Below are 17,930 nucleotides of genomic sequence, written 5' to 3'. Positions count from 1 at the left end.
TTGATGATTCTCACAATGGGGAAAGGCCCCAAGAATTTCAGTCCTAATTTCTTGCTGGGTAATTTGAGGCGTAAATATTTAGTTGACAGATAAACCTTTTCCCCAACTTGGAATGTTCTTTGGGGAGCCCTCTTTTTGTCAGCCTGTTTTTTATAAGTCTCAGAAGTCTTTTTTAACACCATTTTCGTGTTTCTCCAAACCTCTTCCCACCCCCTTACCCATTGATCAAGTGTCTGAGAAGCGGAGGGAACCTGAGGATAGTCAGGCATCAGGCTGAACTCTTTTCCTGTGGCTACTCTGAAAGGCGTGTAGCCAGCGCTGCTGTGAACAGAATTATTGTAGGCCACCTCGGCGAAGGGGAGGAGGTCAGTCCAGTTTGTCTGTTGGTAGGAAACATAGCATCTGAGATACTGCTCCACCATTTTGTTAGCAGATTCTGCAGCCCCATTGGTAGCTGGATGAAAAGCAGATGATAAGCCTTGGGATGATCCAATTAATTTAAGGAAATTTCTCCAAAATTTCGCTGTGAACTGCACTCCTCTATCTGAAATTATTTGCTTAGGGGCACCATGCAGTTGGTAGATATGTTTCAGGAACAAGTTAGTCAACCATTGTGCAGATGGGAGTCCTTTACAGACGATGAAATGAGCCTGCTTCGAAAACAGATCTATCACACAGTCCAAATGACAGTATTTCCTCTAATGTTGGGTAGGTCTACAATAAAGTCCATAGCTATTTCTTCCCATGGTTGAGAAGGGTCTGCCATCGACTGCAGTAGCTCAGGGGTTTCCCCTGGAATTCTTTTCATGGTGGCACATACGGTACAACTCCGGACATAGATTTTTACATCTCATTTTAGCCCCGGCCACCAAAATTGCCGGCGGATGAGGTGTAGAGTTCAGCCACAAATAGTCTTTTTAAATTCTCAAAAGCTTTCTGACAGCTCATAGTCCATGCTAGTGGTTGGCCAGGTCGTGATTTTCCCCCTCCCTTGCCCGTTTTGAGTAATTCTGTAAGGGGTAGAGCAATCTCAGCAAAAGAGGGAATGAATTGATGGTAGAAGTTGGCAAACCTTAGGAAGCTCTGGAGCTGTTTGCGAGTCTTTGGGGGCTGCCATTCAGTTATAGCTTTCACTTTGGCTGTGTCTATTATGTCGTGTACTCTGATGAGCAGGAATGAAGACACGCAGTTGAGTGCAGAGAAACTCATTCTTTTATTAAGCTGGAACTGTACTGAGAACTTGGGTGCACCCCACCACAGTATATAGCCAGACCCTCTGGTAGCAACCCATCGGATTAAACCCATGCTTGCCCCCCAAAGTTGACCAATTGCAGGACCGGAGATGTCCTGTGTGGGTTGCTGGAGAACTAACGGTTCTTGTGGTGAGCTACCACAAGCCCAGTACATAACAGGGTCCATTTCGATGCCCTCATAAGAAATTCTATAGCCAAGATAATCTACTCACAACTGAGTCTCCGGGTGCCAGCAAGACTCATGGAGTTGTGGAAGGTGTGTTATCTGGGAGTGAGTCACTCCTGAGCGGAGGGACTGCACCCACTGAACGGGACATGCAGATGGACCTGTTTCCCAGCTCATTGGTAACCGCTCCATCCAGAAACATTGGCTCAGGTCTAACCGGCCAGACCAGACTAAGGGACATGGGTCTACCCATAGCAAGCGAGTCTGAGAGCCCCGGTCTGCCAGCCAAGGGAGCTGGTAGACCGGGAACCACCAATGGTACTGAGGCGTTCAGAGCGGTCGCGGAAGCCACCAAAGTACTTACAAGACTATGTTCATGTCCTGAATGTGTGAACTATCTAGGGGGGATGGGTGTTATGTATTGAGGAGAATTGATATAGGCAGTTATAAATGGTTAACTGTTGCATTCATTTAAACTCTTAACTGTCTGTCTTTGCAAGTTTGTGTTTTGAGCAGGAAGATCGCTTTAAATTCATTGGCTGCCGCCTATTGGCAGTCCATATAAATATATGTCAAAGCGATTGTTAGAGCCGCTTCTGAGTTAAACTCAAGAAACGTTCTGTTACTTTCCACTTCGCCTCATCAATGCCTCAACGATCTCAGAACACAGCAAGCAGAGAACCGGTTTATAAACTGGGAACATCTGCCCTAATGGAGAAGGGAGCCCTAAGCAAAGCTGGCCCAAGGTGTACCTCTCTAGGTCAGAAGCACACGACCTTCTTGTGGTCAAAGGCCACATTTTTTCTTTTAAAAACTGTCCATTTGGGAGGAAAAACTTACGTTGTTTTGAAGACGCACCCATTTTTCACTTTAAAGAATAGAGTAGAGTAGAGTAGAGTAGAGTAGAGTAGAGTAGAGTAGAGTAGAGTAGAGTAGAGTAGAGCCTTGGAGGTCTTCTAGTCCAGCCCCCTTCTCAAGCAGGAGGACCTATACCATCTCAGACAAGTGACTGTCTAGTCTCTTCTTAAAAATCTCCAATGATGGAGAGCCCATGATTTCTGGTGGCAAGCTGTTCCACTGGCTGTTTGTCCTCACTGTCAGGAAGTTTCTCCTTAGTTCCAGGTTGCTTCTCTCTTTGATCAGTTTCCAACCATTGTTTCTTGTCCTGCCCTCTGGTGCTTTGGTGAATAATTTGTCCCCCTCTTCTTTGTGGCAGCCCCTCAGATACTGGAACGCTGCTATCATGTCTCCTCTATTTCTTCTTTCCTTTAGACTAGCAAAACCCAAGTCCTGCAGCCGTTCTTCATACGTTTTGGACTCCAGGCCTTTGATCATCTCAGTTCCTCTTCTCTGAACTTTTTCCAAGGTCTCGACATCTTTTTTGTAGTATGGTGACCAAAAAATACCCAAATGGGGAAAATCATCCCACTTTTAAGAATGGCTGTTAAATCGGGGGCTACTTATTTATTGCTCGGAAGCCTGGCTAAGCCAGAAGGCTGGGTCATAGGAGCTCCCTCCTGTAGGATTTAAAAGAGATTTAAAAATGAATTGGGTATTTTTAGCCTTGCAGGTCACCCATTTGGCTCCTTCCACTTCTCAAAGCCCTCCCCCAAGGAGGCTCTGGGGAAGTTAGATAAACCCAGGCTGCATCCTGCATTTGGCCCACCCACTGGACTCAACGCCAACCAGGGTGGAACTGCTTGCTAGACCCACAATTTGGAGGAAGACTTTAGTAGCCATTAAAAAGAGCTAAGGGCCAGGGATGTCCATAAAAATCGAGAAGGAAGCCACGGCTATGACTGAAGCCCCCCCCTCCCTTTTTCAACATACATTAAAAATGATGCTGTTGCAGCTGCCAGATGGATATTTTCTTTTTTCTTTTTTTTGGCAGTCACATTCCAAGGATTTGTTTGCTCAGGGCTTGGCCTGGAGCCAGCCAGTTTTGTGGTTGGGGGCTGCCTCATTTTTTCCAGCCTCTGAGGACCCCAATGAGGAGGCTGTGGTGGTACAGCAAAGGCACTGAACAGGCAGAGGCCCAGATGTTGGCTCTCCTTTGTTTTTGGTGGGGGAACACGGATACGATAAATCTTCCGGGGTTTCACAGATCTATTCTGGTACTTATTTAAAATACAAATGTGAAAACGTGTACCAGCAAATTGTGGCCATGCAATCTTTATAGCTATATGCAATCTGTATATTTATATTTATTATATTTATTATATTTTTATACTGCCCTTCTCCCGAAGGACTCAGGGCGGTGTACAGGGCAATAAATATAAAAACAGAATACAAAAGTTAAAAAACGATTAAATATTATGCCCAAGTTTAAAACAGTAATTAAAAACATATTAAAACCCCAACCCTAACCTATCAAACCAGGTCAGATTGCTCAAATAAATAAGTTTTTAGATCGCGCCGGAAGCTACCCATCATGAAATAACTCTGGGTGGTTTGCAGCCCATAAAGCAGCGTAAAAGCAGGGGTATAAAAACTCACAACAATAAAAATAAAGATAAAATCTTGGGATGCCAGGACTGACATTCCCTCTAAGGCAAAGAAGTACCTGTCTACCTTGTAGACAGCAGCTGGGCTGGCCACAATAAAGAGTGCATGATCCACTTTACAGCTTCCCATTTATTTATCTCACTTGCAAGTGAATCTGGGCAGCTAGAGAATTAGAAGTTACATGTTTTTTCCTATGAAAAATAACATTATACCATACAACTTACCTAATTGTTGATATAATTAAAAAGTAATTGAGATGGGAATGCCCCTAGGGCAGAGGGCCCCAACTTTTTAGGTACCAAGGAGAGAAGTTTTTCCACAGACCGGAGGGGGCCTGGTTTTGTATGCTGCCTGCATCTCACGGATGGAGCTTTGCTTGTTTATGTGGCCTGGTTGCTGGCATGCTATGACCCAGTGCCGTTCCACGGACCGGGCATTGGGCCACAGACCAGGCGTTGGGGACTTCTGACCTAGGGAATACCCCTAGAAGTTGTGGGCGCTCCATCACTGTAGGTTTTCAAGGAGAAACTGGAGAGCCACTTGTCTGGAATGGTAGAGGTTCTCCGGCTTGAGCAGAGGGTTGGACTAGAAGGCCTCTAAGGTCCCTTCCAGCTCTAGGATTCTATGTTCTTTGTTCTCCCAGTCCCTCTTTTGGTGCCCTCCTCTCTCTTCTTCCTGCTTAGAGCATCACCACAATGACAGGAAGCCGGGTCTGGTGTGCAGGCCATGAAGCTCTGTGGCCAAGAGGAGCCTTGCTCAGGAGAGTCCCACACTCGGGCCGAGGCTTCGCAGGTCACCCAAAAGTGGATGCAGAGAACGGCTGAGCACTTTCTCCTGCCTTTGCCCACTGACCGGTAGCTGCCTTCATAGGAGCAGCTCAAGGGGGGAGCTGTGCTCTGCAGCCAAGAAATTAAAAGACGCTTGCTCCTGGGGAGGAAAGCCATGGCAAATCTAGACAGCACACTAAAAAGCAGAGACATCACCCTGTCAACAAAAGTGCGTATAGTCAAGGCTATGGTCTCCCCAGTTGCAATGTACGGCAGTGAAAGCTGGACCATAAGAAAGGCTGAGCGCCAAAGAATTGAGGCCTTTGAACTATGGTGCTGGAGAAGACTCCTGCGAGTCCCTTGGACTGCAAGGCGATCAAACCGGTCAGTCCTAGAGGAGATCAACCCTGACTGCTCTTTAGAAGGCCAGATCCTGAAGTTGAAACTCAAATACTTCGGCCACCTAATGAGAAGGAAGGACTCACTGGAGAAGAGCCTGATGCTGGGAAAGGTGGAGGGCAATAGAAGAAGGGGACGACGGAGAATGAGGTGGCTGGATGGAGTCAGTGAAGCAGGAGGCGTGAGCTTAAATGGACTCCAGAAGATGGTAGAGGACAGGAAGGCCTGGAGGAACATTGTCAATAGGGTCGCGATGGGTCGGACATGACTTCGCAGCTAACAACAACAGTGCTCAAGCTCTTCGGCCAGGACATGCCTCCATCTCCTGATCCAGGGCCCTGGTCCCTTTGGGGCCAAATGGCAAAGAAGCAGCCCTCCAGACCGAATCCTATGGTGTGTGGAGACTCTGGGTTTCACAAACGGGTGTCCTGACAGTGAGGCCAATCAACCAGTGGAACAGCTTACCTCAGTGGTGGGATTCAAATATGTGAACAACCGGTTCTCTGTGTGGGTGCCGCTTCTGGACGTCCATTCCGGGTTTGGGCAGCAAAAAATTAGCTACCGGTTCTGCCGAAGTGGTGCGAACCAGCTGAATCCCACCACTGGCTTAAAACCCCCCCCCAAAATCGTGGGTGCTCCATTGCTGGAAGTTTTTTAAGAGACTGGACAATCACCTGTCTGAGATGGTATAGGTCCTGCAGCTTGAGCAGGGGACTGGACTAGAAGACCTCCAAGGCCCCTTCCGGCTCTATTCTATTCTAAATTGCAAGGCTGGGCTAAAAGGGGGGTAGAGTTGTATATGAGTCAGTGTGTAATGGGAACCCCTGGAGTCGTTAGGCAAGTTGCCCCATTGCCTGAAGTAGTGAGAAGGTTTTATTAGAAGAGGCAGAGAAATGTATATTATTTCTGTTTGGGCATCTACCAAGATGCCCACAAGTTGCGATGTAACTCCTGGGCACCATGTTGGAGACCCTGCCTTCAGTCAGGCAAATGTTAAATGTGGCATTATCCCACTGCGCTTTCCAGTAGGGCTTCTCTAGAGTAATTTAAATCAGAGATTGTGGTGAGCAGCAACCACAATCCGCTCTCCAAGGACGGGAACCAACCTCTTTGGCCTCCTCTTCCTTCGCCAGCTGCAACCTCACCTGCCCAGCTGGCCGTTATGGTGCAAACTGCGCTCAGCTATGCGACTGCCACGAGGACTCCTGCAACCCCTTCACCGGCATGTGCCACATGGGTAAGTCCTTGGCCAACCTTCCCCCAGACCTTCTTGCCCCAGCTGGGTGGGGGAGGTGCGAGGTGTGGCCCAAAGGGGGGACCCCCAACAGCCCCCTCGCATTGCCACAGTCACCCTCTTGCCTTTTTACAACACCCTCTGCAACACACACACACACACACACGTGTCCCACCTCTCCAGGGCAGCTTGCTTGTGGCCCACAGCTGCTTGCTCTGCCCACTGACTCTTGCCAGCCTCTTTTCCCCAGAGGCCAATCAGCGGATGGGAGTGATTGGCGCCGGAGTCCTCCTGATCTTCCTGCTCTGCCTCCTCCTCTCCTTGTTGTCCTGCTGCTGCATTTGCCGCAAAAAGGATCAGGCCCAGGAGTGAGTACGGGGCGGGGGGAGAGAGCCTCTGGGGGGAGGGAGCTGGGAGGAGGGAAGCTGCAGGGAACCGGTTTTCCAGAAGAGAGCCCTGGCGGGAAGGGGTGTTGGGACAGGTGAGGAAGAACGGGCGGGGAGCCACTCCCATCTGGCCAGCTTGCCTTGGCTGCCCAAATTCCTAAGAACAACTATAGGGAGTCCTGGGCTTACAACGACAGCGGGGCCCAACATCTCTGCTGCTAAGCAAAACAGTTGTTAAGTGAGCTCAGCCCCATTTTACAATCTTTCTGGCTGCAACTGAGTGAATCTCTGCAGTGGTGAAATTGGTAACCCGGTTAAGCAAGTCTGGCTTCCCGCATTGACTTTGCTTGTCAGAAGGTCGCAAAAGGGGATCACAGGATCCCCCAGGACACTGCGACCGTCATCAATATGAGTCAGTTGCCAAGTGCCAGAATTTGGATGACATGAACCTGGGGATGCTGCAACGGTCGTAAGCGTGAAAAATGGTCATAACTCGCTTTTTCAGTGATGCTGTAACTTTGAATGCCACTAAACAAAGTCAAGGATTACCTGTAATCAGGGGAAGAGGCTGCCTCCTGGAGCTGTGGGTGTCCCATCACTGGAGGGTTTTAAGAAAAGTCTGGAGAACCGTTTGTCTGGGATGGGTTGGACTACAAGACCTCCGAGGTCCCTTCCAGACTGTAAAGCACTATGCAGTGGTATATAAGTGCTATTACTATCCATGCAGCAACTTTTGACCGTGGTCTCACCTGGTTGCCTTGCTTCCTTCACAGCATCCGCCAGGACTTGGCTCGTAAAAAATCTTCAAGGCGCCTTTGTGGACAGTTCAGCCAAATCAGCTTGAAGTTGCCTCGCATCCCGCTTCGCCGTCAGAAGTTGCCAAAAGTTGTAGGTAAGGATCCACTCCACTCCACAGTCCAGGTCACGGGTCCATCCGGCTAGTGGACACGAAAGTGGGAGTGGGGGCTGATGCCAGGAGAAAGGATTTGGCCACACAGTCATTGCTGCCAGTGTGATGCTTGTGACCACTCCATGGGGATGCCCCTCGCATAAACTGAATAATTGCATGCCCGTACAGCAGCATCTCTCATCCTTGGCAACTTTAAGACGTTATGAACTTCAACTCCCAGAATTCCCCCAGGGAATGCCGGCTGTGGAATTCTGGGAGTTGAAGTCCACTCATGCTAAAGTTAGAGATAAGAATGCCTTCTTCAGTGAACAGTGCAAAGAAATAGAAGAAAACAATAGAATAGGGAGGACCAGAGATCTTTTCAAGACAATTGGAGAGATGAAGGGAACGTTTCATGCAAAAATGGGCATGATAAAGGACCAAAATGGCAGGGACCTAACAGAGACAGAAAAGATTAAGAAGAGGTGGAAAAATTACACAGAAGAACTATACAAGAACGAGCTTAACATCCTTGATAACCATGATGAGGTGGTCACTGACTAAGAGCCAGACATCCTAGAATGTGAAGTAAAGTGGGCCTTAGGAAAGCTGAGCAACAACAAAGCTAATGGAGGTGACAGTATTCCAGCTGAGCTATTCAAAATCTTAAAAGACGATGCAGTAAAAGTGCTACACTCAATTTGCCAGCAAATTTGGAAAACTCAACAGTGGCCACAGGATTGGAAAAGATCAGTTTACATTCCAATTCCAAAGAAAGGCAGTGCCAAAGAACGTTCAAACTATCGCACCATTGCACTCATTTTACATGCTAGTAAAGTTATGCTTAAAATTGAATACTTTGGCCACCTAATGAGAAGGAAGGACTCACTGGAGAAGAGCCTAATGCTGGGAAAGGTTGAGGGCAAGAGAAGAAGGGGACGACAGAGAATGAGGTGGCTGGATGGAGTCACTTAAGCAGTAGGCGTGAGCCTAAATGGACTTCAGAAGATGGTAGAGGACAGGAAGGCCTGGAGGAACATTGTCCATGGGGTCACGATGGGTTGGACATGACTTTGCAACTAACAACAACAACAACATGCTAAAGTTGCCAAAGTTGAGAAACACTGCCTTATGGAGAGAAAAACTCTGCCCCCCCACCAAAGTGTGAGTTTCCCACAGAGAAGAGAAAATGCAAGGAGTGAGGCTTCTTTTGGTAGCTTGCCTCGACCCTGGGTCATTCATCTTCACAAGATACAGCAGGGGTGTCAAACTGCCGGCATGCGCATCAGATGCGTCATGTCTAAACCTCGCCCAACCCATTGCCGGCAATGGGAAAAAAAGTCGAGATATGTTTTGACACGTCACGTGACGTTGCGAGTTTGACAACCCCTGACATACAGGAACAAGGAATCACTTGTTCAGTGGTGGGGAGCTGAGCTGCTCATTAAATGGGGCCGGGAGACACCTCGGGCAGCCCAGGCAACTAGATTCTCAGGTGACAGGAGTCTCTTACATGGGAAATTGGAGCCTCTTTGTGCTACTGGAGACTCTCGGCTTTTATGGTCCTCAAGGAGAAGAGGAGACAAAGCTCTCGGCAGTAAGGAGAATGTTAGAAGTGAATACAAAATAAGAGAGTTGGAAGGGACCTTGGAGGTCTTCTAGCCCAACCCCCTGCTCAGACAGGAAACTATACCATTTTAGAGAAATGGCTGTCCCATCTCTTCTTAAAAGCCTCCAGCATTGGAGCACCCACAACGTCTGGAGGTAAGCCCTTCCACCGATTAATCATTCTAATTAATTATATGGACAAATTCTGGAGAAATCACACACAGAGCATAAAATAGGGCTGTAGAGGACTTTGTTGTTGTTGTTCAGTCACTAAGTCATGTCCCGTTCCTGGGAACCCATGGGCCACAGCACGCCAGGCCCCTCTGTCCTCTGCGGTCTCCCTAATCCTCCCAACTGTGTCAAGGACATTGTCAGAAAGGGCCTTAGTGTCCAACCTCCTGCTCAAGCAAGAGGCCTATATCATTCCGGACAAATGGCTGTCCAAATTCTTGGGTATATCTAGTTTAACGAAGAGAAGGATTAGGGGTGACATGATAGCAGTCTTCCAATATGTCAGGGGCTGCCCCAAAGAAGAGGGAGTCAAGCTATTCTCCAAAGCCCCTGAACACAGGACAAGGAGCAGTGGATGGAAATTAATCAAGGAGAGAAGCAACCTAGAACTAAGGAGAAATTTCCTAACAGTGAGGACAATTAACCAGTGGAACAATCTGCCTCCAGAAGTGGTGAATCCTCTGACATTGGAAGTTTTTAAGGAGAGATTGGACAGCCATCTGTCTGAAATGGTATAGGATTTCCTGTCTGAGCAGGGGGTTGGACTAGATGACCTCCAAGGCCCCTTCCAACTCTGTTATTCTGTTCTATACTCTTCTTCTTCTTGAAACCTCCTCCAATGATGGAGTGCCCAGCGCTTCTGGAGGCCAGCCATGCCACTTATCAAAAAAGAAGAAAAGAGCTTTATCCGTGGAAATGCAGCAGGCACTCTGTTGTCAAGTGAGACGCCTATGCAGGTAGTCCTCACCTTACGACCACAATCGAGCCCATTTCTGTTGCTAAGTGAGACATTTGTTGTAAGTGAGTTTTGCCCCATTTTATGACCTTTCTTCCACGGTTGTTAAGTGCATCGCTGCAGTTGTTAAGTTAGTAACACGGTTGTTAAGTGAGTCCAGTTTCCTCATTGATTTTGCTTGTCAGAAGGTCACAGAAGGGGATCACATGATCCCAAGATATGGCAAATGTCATAAATATGAGTCGGTTGCCAAGCGTCTGAATTTTGATCATGTGACCATGTGGGATGCTGCAACAGTCATTAGTGTGAAAATGGTCATAGGTCACTTTTCTCAGTGCCATTGTAACTTCAAATGGTCACTAAATAGAATAGAACAGAGCTGGAAGGGACCTTGGAGGTCTTCTAGTCCAGCCCCTGGCTCAAGCAGGAGAACCTATACCATCTCAGACAACTGACTGTCTAGCGGCTCTAGCCTCTTCTTAAAAACCTCCAGTGATGGAGCGCCCACGATTTCTGGTGGCAAGCTGTTCCACTGGTTAATTGTCCTCACTGTCAGGAAGTTTCTCCTCAATTCCAGGTTGCTTCTCTCTTTGATCAGTTTCCAACCATTGTTTCTCATCCTGCCCTCTGGTGCTTTGGTGAATAATTTGACCCCCTCTTCTTTGTGGCAGCCCCTCAGATACTGGATCACTGCTCTCCTGTCCCCCCTATTTCTTCTTTTCTTTAGACTAGCCAGCCCCAAGGACGACCTGTGTAAAGGCAATATAAACGAAAGGTCCTTCTGCCCGGTTATTCTACTGTATGTTGAATGTTTAGGCCGGCAAAACTCTGGTTTGCTTTCAGCTGTTTTATTTATGCAGAGATCTGGGATATTCGCAGGGAAGTCAAAGTCTCCCAAAAAAGCAAGCACAGCATTGCAAGCCTGTTCTGTACCAGCTTACTACCGGCCCTGCTGATAAGGCAGGGACAGCCCCTTTTACAAGAAGGCAAGAGGCTGGAACTAAGCCTGCCAAATTTATGGACACAAAAGCAAACAGAGCAAAAACAAGACACGAACCATGAAACAGGAGCTATTCAAACGGTTGCCTTCAGCAAACCAGCCCTCCCACGCATTCCCCTTTTAAACAGTTTAGGGCGTGGCTTCTCTCTGCCTCCTTCCGAGGTGCCCCATTGCCTTCCTCTGTTTACTCCTGATTGACTGCCTCCTGCGTCGGGCGTCCTTGAACAGGGCCGGCTGTGGATCATCTTCATCCACACTGTCAGGCTCACACAGCTGGGTCTCTGTCGTGACCAGGTGGGAGGGGCCTGGCTGAGGGCTCTCATCAGCAAGCTCTCCAACGCCCCCCCTCCTCCTCCTCTGAATCGTCCGACCCAACTGCCGAACCCACAGGCTGACCCTGAATCACAACAAAGCCAGCCTCTAACCTTGTTTGTACACGGCTGCAGCATCAATGCACATACAAAAGGAATACAGCTTAGATTGTGGCACCACACCCACACTCGTATTCACACACAGAGAGAGGGAGAGGGACATGAGGAGTGGCCAAGGTTGAGAATCAACTGCTCTAGATAGGTTCAGCTGGAAACTTGTCTGTTTCACGAAGGGGGGGGAATAGTTTGCATCTGTTCCCCTTTTTACACCTATAAAACTTTTTACCAATGTGGGAGTTCTCATGCCTGAGAAAATAAAGGGGATTGGAAGCTAAAATATACGCAGAATGGTTGCTGGAATTGGGTATGTTGAATGAAAAGGAAGACTGGGGGGGACATGGTAGCAGTCTACCAATATTTGAGGGGTTGCCACAAAGAAGAGGGGGGGTCAACCTATTTTCCAAAGCCCCTGAAGGCAGGACAAGAAGCAACAGATGGAAACTGATCAAAGAGAGAGGCAACCTGGAATTAAGGAGAAACTTCCTGACACTGAGGACGATTAACCAGTGGAACAGCTTGCCACCAGAAATTGTGGGTGCTACATCACTGGAGGTTTTTAAGAAAAGACTGGACAGCCACCTATCTGAATTGGTATAGGGTCACCTGCTTGAGCAAGGGGTTGGACTAGAAGACCTCCAAGGTCCCTTCCAACTCTGTAATTCGGTTAAAGTCAGTTGCTCCTTCAGCTTTTTCTCCATCTATTTGCCTTGGCTTGACATTGCCTTTGGACATCACCTTTATTTTTGGAACAGAGCAGCCAAAAAGGGTTTTGTCCCTTTTTTTTTCACCTTCACCCAGCGACTCCTGGGATCCCCATTATTCCCTTTTCTCCAAGTGACATCCTCACCGTGTCTGAGGCTGTTGATGTTTCTCCAATCTTTTTTATTTCCCTGTTTTTATTTCTTCTGGTCCACAATTTCTCATGATAGATTCTGAGTATGCTCCTGAACCTTTCCCTTCTTTAATGTTCTTAAACAAATCTCCTGTTGCCTCCATTCAGTTGTTAATGTACAATTTCCTAGCACTGTTTATTTAAATATCATTCAATCAAGAATAGAGCTGGAAGGGACCTTGGAGGTCTTCTAGTCCAACCGCTTGCTCAAACAGGAGACCCTATACCAGGGGTCAGCAAACTGAAAAAGGAAAAGAGCCACTGGGAACCGGTTCCATCACACATAAAAAAAGTGGGAGCTGCGTGCATGTGTCCAGGCACGCGCATGCGCAAAAAAACATTTTGCGCATGTGCAAAACGTTTTTTTCTTGTGCATGCGCGGACGCGCGCGGTTGCCACTTTTTTAATGTGTGATGGAACCGGTTCCTGGTTGCGCGACGGCGACGGCCTGTTTGCAGAGCTACCGCCTTCAGCAGCCTGCAAACGTGCCGCGACAGCTTTCCCAAAGAGCGGCGCCGCTGCCCGTTCACGCGGAGGTGCGCGCGCACCTCTCCAAAGGTTTGGGGAGGTGCGCGCGCACCTCTGCCCATTCTGAGAGGTGCGCGCGCACCTCTCCAAACAGGCGGTGCCACTCTCCATTTGGAGAGGTGCGCACGCACCACTGCCCGTTCGAAGAGGTGCGCGCGCACCGGGCGGCTGGGAGCCGCAGGAGACAGCTCAAAGAGCCGCATGCAGCTCCGGAGCCACGGGTTGCCGACCCGTGCCCTATACCAATTCAGACAAGTGGCTGTCCAGCCTCTTCTTAAAAGCCTCCAGTGATGGAGCACCCACGACTTCTGGAGGCAGGCTGTTCCATTGTCCTCAGTGTCAGGAAGTTTCTCCTTAATTCCAGGTTGCTTCTCTCCTTGATTCGTTTCCGTCCGTTGCTTCTCGTCTTCTGGTGCTTTGGAAAATAGGTTGACCCCCTCTTCTTTGTGGCAGCCCTTAATATAATTAATGTATTATTAATATACTTTTACAGTTAATATACTTAACATTTTAGTCTACATATATCATGATGATATACATTCAGTACAAAAACCTATATTTTCTTGTCTCTTTGTTTTGTTTTTTTTCTGGACTTTAGCATTCGGTTGGGGGGGGGGAATTTGTATTTTACTTTCCATTTTTATTTTCACAAAATCAGCAGGTAGCCATTTTATCTCTTTTTGCTTTCTGGCAATTGTTATTAGTTTCATCTTTAAGGGCAGCATGTATTTCAGTCCGAGTTCTACAGGTAGTCTGTTTTATCAAATCCAATCTATTAAATCTAGTTTTGTTTTGTTTTTCACTGCTATGGAATATTGTTAAGAAACAATTTTGTTTTCTTTAGTTTTAAGTTGTAGTTCTACAAGGAACCTGTGATCTGAACAATAGTCAATGCCAATTCTTTTTGTTCTTTTTTTTTCTTTTGCTGACTAAATAGAGATTTTCCATCTTTGCCTGCAAAGCAGATCATCAGTTTGATTTTTGTGTGTCCTGTCCAATGAAGTCCATGTGTCTTTTAGGTTGCTGGCAGCATTTGCTCTGTTAAACACTGGATTTTTCTTGGCAAAACACTATTAATCTGTTCTCTGCTTCACTCCCTAAAAGGCGTCAAATTTTCCTATTATTTCAGATGCTATTTTACTTCCAACTTTAGCATTCTACAGGAAGTTCTCGATTTATGACAATTGAGACCAACATTTCTGTTGTCGAGCGAGACATTTGTTAAGTGAGTTTTGCCCCGTTCTATGCCTTTTCTTGCCATAAGCCAGGGGTGTCAAACTCAATTTCATTGAGGGCCGCATCAGCATTGCGGTTGCCCTCAGGGGGCCGGGTGGGTATGGCCAGGGTGGGTGTGGCTTACTGGGTGGGCGTGGCTAGAGTGTGTATGGCCTATTGGGTGGGCGTGGCCAGCTCTACATCGTTCGCATCAAGGGTGCCTATGGGGGCCTGGGCAGGAGTGGGACAGATCTGAGGGTCTCTGGCAGAAGGAGGGTCTCTGGGCCAGGGCCAAGGCAGTGGGGGCCGTTCCCTCACTGTTTCCAGGATGGCTTCGCGGGCCACATGAAACCACTTCGTGGGCCGCATCCGGCCCCCGGGCCTTGTGTTTGACATGTCTGCCATAAGCGAATCACTGCAGTTGATAAGTTAGTATCCCGGAAGTGAAGTGAACCTCCCCATGGACTTCGCTTGTCGGAAGGTCGCAAAAGCGGATTGCGTGACCCCCCACAGGATGCCTCAAAGGTCACAAATATGACCCAGTTGCCATTTTGATCATGTGACCAAGGGGAATGCTACAAAGCAGGGGTCGGATTCAAATATGTGAATGACCGGTTCTCTGTATGGATGCCAGTTCCGGACGTTCGTTCTGGGCCTGGGCAACAAAAAAAATTAACTACCGGTTCTGCCAAAGTGGTGCGAACCGACTGACTCCCACCACTGCTGCAAAGGTCATAACTATGAAAAATGGTCACATTTTTCAGCGATGTAACTTTGAATGGTCACTACAATGAACTGTTATAAGTCAATAGTGCTGCTATTTGGTGCTATCTTGACAAGATGCTATGAGGCATCCTAGAAGCGTTCAGTTCCTGCTTGCTTTGCATCTGCAGCTGCAGAACCATCTTTCTATCGTTTGGGGTTGCAGCTGACACCAACCTCGACCCTTTGGGTTGTGAAGATGGCTGCTCCTTCTTTCCTCTGATATTTTTCTTGGTCTACAATACCAAGAAGTGGCCCATTCCGGTCCATTCCAGTTCCAGAATGTCAATCTTTCTGCTTTGGCGATGGTTCACCCTTCTGATAGTCCTTGTAGGATGAAAATGCCTATGACCTCCCCTTTTGCCTCTGGGCACAGCACCATCTGGAGATCCTTTTGGCCTTAATCCAGTGGCATCATAAGCCTCAGAGCTGGCTGTACTTGCCCTCTGTGGTTCCCCAGTAGCTCGGTGGGGACCTTCTAGCCTGCAAGGGCAGTCCTGGTTGTGAAGGCCCATTGTTTTTGGAAGAGGGGAGTGGTTGCCCTTCCCTTCTCCGGTGGGTCATAGCTTATCCCTCATCCATGAGCTCTTATCACGGGTGATCCTCTGGGAGAGATCTCTTTGGATATGCAAGTCCCGTCATTGCTACAGATCTAAGGGACAATAGAGGAGAACCTAATACCTGCAAAGAAGATATAAAAAAATATCCCACAAAGTTAAGGGGCATCTTATGGGCATACCCTACTTCTTATGCATCTTAATAATTAAAAAAAAAGCTAAGTAGGACAAGGTGAGGATTGATTCCAGATCATTGATGCCACAAGGCAGAGGGGGCCAGGTGGTTCACCAAAGCACCAGAGGGAAGGATGAAAAACAATGGTTGGAAACTGATCAAGGAGAGAAAACAACCTGGAATTGAGGAGAAAGTTCCTGACGGTGAGGACAATCAATCAGTGGAACAGCTTTGCCTCCAGAAATTGTGAGCGCTCCATCACTGGAGATTTTGAACAAGAGACTGGACAATCACCTGTCTGGTTCTCCTGCTTGATCAGGGGGCTGGACTAGAAGACCTCCAAGGTCCCTTCCAGCTCTATTCTATTCTATTCTATTCTATTCTATTCTATTCTATTCTATTCTATTCTATTCTATTCTATTCTATTCTATTCTATTCTATTCTATTCTATTCTATTCCTTTTTCTGTTCTATTCTATTCTATTCTATTCTATTTTCTGTTCTGTTCTATTCTTTCAGAATTCTATTCTATTCCATTCCATATTTTCCCTATCCTATCCTATCCTATCCTATCCTATCCTATCCTATCCTATCCTATCCTATCCTATTCATTGTACCTTTGGCACTCAACAACCTGGGTAATTATTATTTCTTCATTCACCTTTTTCGACTGTCGCTGGGAAATACAGTTGTGGAAGATCCTGAGAGCTGCAGCGCCAAAGCCCTGGAACGCTTTTCTCCTGAAATGATCAGCAGAGCCGTGTTTACAGTAGCACGCTGGGGCTGGCTCCCTCCCCTGGCTAGAATAGAGGCTCTTTCTCTGAAGGAGAGGCTTGGACTGAATGAGCCTGTGTGTCTGCACTTCCTGGCGTTTACTGCTGGTTGGAGATTTTGTATAAACAGTGGCGGCAAGAGGTTTCCCCTTGGCCTCTGTCGTGCGGAGGGAGCTGGCTGGTGCTCCTCGCTGGAGCTCCAGAAGAGGAGAGGGATTGTGCCACACAAGCCGAGGCAGATCGCTTAGAAATGGGGTGTGGTCCTGGCTAGTCCCATTGCCCTCCCCAGCCAATGCCTGGCCAGAGCGAGCCAGCCAGTTTCGGACCCCGACAGCTGCTAGCCAGATGCTCCACTCAGGACGTGAAGACACAGAAGCACCATCACCTTCCCTGTGGCTGCATCTCAAGGCAGTGCCAAACACTAAAACAGACCAGCTGGGTTCCTAGAACATGCCTCTTGCAGTCTGCAAATCCTGAGAGATAGCAATAGCAATAGTGCTTCACGGTGCTTTACAGCCCTCTCTAGGCAGTTTACAGAGCCAGACTATTGCCCCCAACAATCTGGGTCCTCATTTTACTGACCTTGAAAGAATGGGATCAGAGCTGGTCAGAATTGAACTGCTGGCAATCAGCAGTCAGCAGAATTAGCCTGCAATGCTGCATTCTAACCACTGCATACTATGGATGGATGGATGGATGGATGGATGGATGGATGGATGGATGGACGGAAGGAAGGAAGGAAGGAAGGAAGGAAGGAAGGAAGGAAGGAAGGAAGGAAGAGTACTAGCAATAGCACTTAGACTTATATACCGCTTCACAGTGCTTTACAGCCCTCTCTAGGCAGTTTACAGAGTCAGCCTGTTGCTCACAACAATCTGGATCCTCATTTTACGGACCTCGGAAGGATAGAAGGCTGAATCAGAGCTGGTCAGAATCGAACTGCTGGCAGTCGACAGTCAGCAGAATTAGCCTGCAATGCTGCATTCTAACCACTGCGCCACCACACACCGAGATGTTGTGGGAAGCCTGCCAATAAACCATGGTTGAACCATGGTGTGAAGCCACTCAAACCATACTGGAACCATGTAGCTGCTGAAACTCACTCACTGTGTTCCCATGACAGGCTGAGCCACAGACTCTGAAAAATGTGCAGGGAAGAGGAACAAAGATAATAAAGGGTCTGGGGGCTAAATCACATGATGCACGGTTGAGGGCCCTATTTATGTCTAGAGCACGGGTCGGCAACCCACGGCTCTGAAGCCGCATGCGGCTCTTTCAGCCTTCTCCTGCAGCTCCCAGTTTGCAGAGAGACAGAGACAGAGAGAGGCACTTGCGCTTCCCTTCTCTCTCTCTCTCTCTCTCTCTCTCTCTCTCTCTCTCTTTCACACACACACAACACACAAACACACTGAATGGGGGAAGAG

At 47.9% G+C, this 17,930-nt stretch overlaps 1 protein-coding gene across 1 annotated transcript in view; it reads left to right on the top strand.

The window, feature by feature from the left end:
- SCARF2 (scavenger receptor class F member 2) overlaps positions 1 to 17,930 on the top strand; it is an 81,442-nt gene that overhangs the window by 48,175 nt on the left and 15,337 nt on the right. Inside the window, exons 7-9 of the mRNA XM_081339125.1 lie at positions 6,224 to 6,327; positions 6,575 to 6,692; positions 7,484 to 7,602. Coding sequence (XP_081195251.1) covers positions 6,224 to 6,327; positions 6,575 to 6,692; positions 7,484 to 7,602 — 341 coding nt within the window. The remainder of the gene's footprint in view (positions 1 to 6,223; positions 6,328 to 6,574; positions 6,693 to 7,483; positions 7,603 to 17,930) is intronic.

This window comes from Vipera berus (genome assembly GCF_964194415.1).
Source record: "Vipera berus genome assembly, chromosome: 14".
Classification (NCBI taxonomy): Eukaryota; Metazoa; Chordata; class Lepidosauria; order Squamata; family Viperidae; genus Vipera; species Vipera berus.
This window is presented reverse-complemented; position numbering and strand designations above follow the sequence as displayed.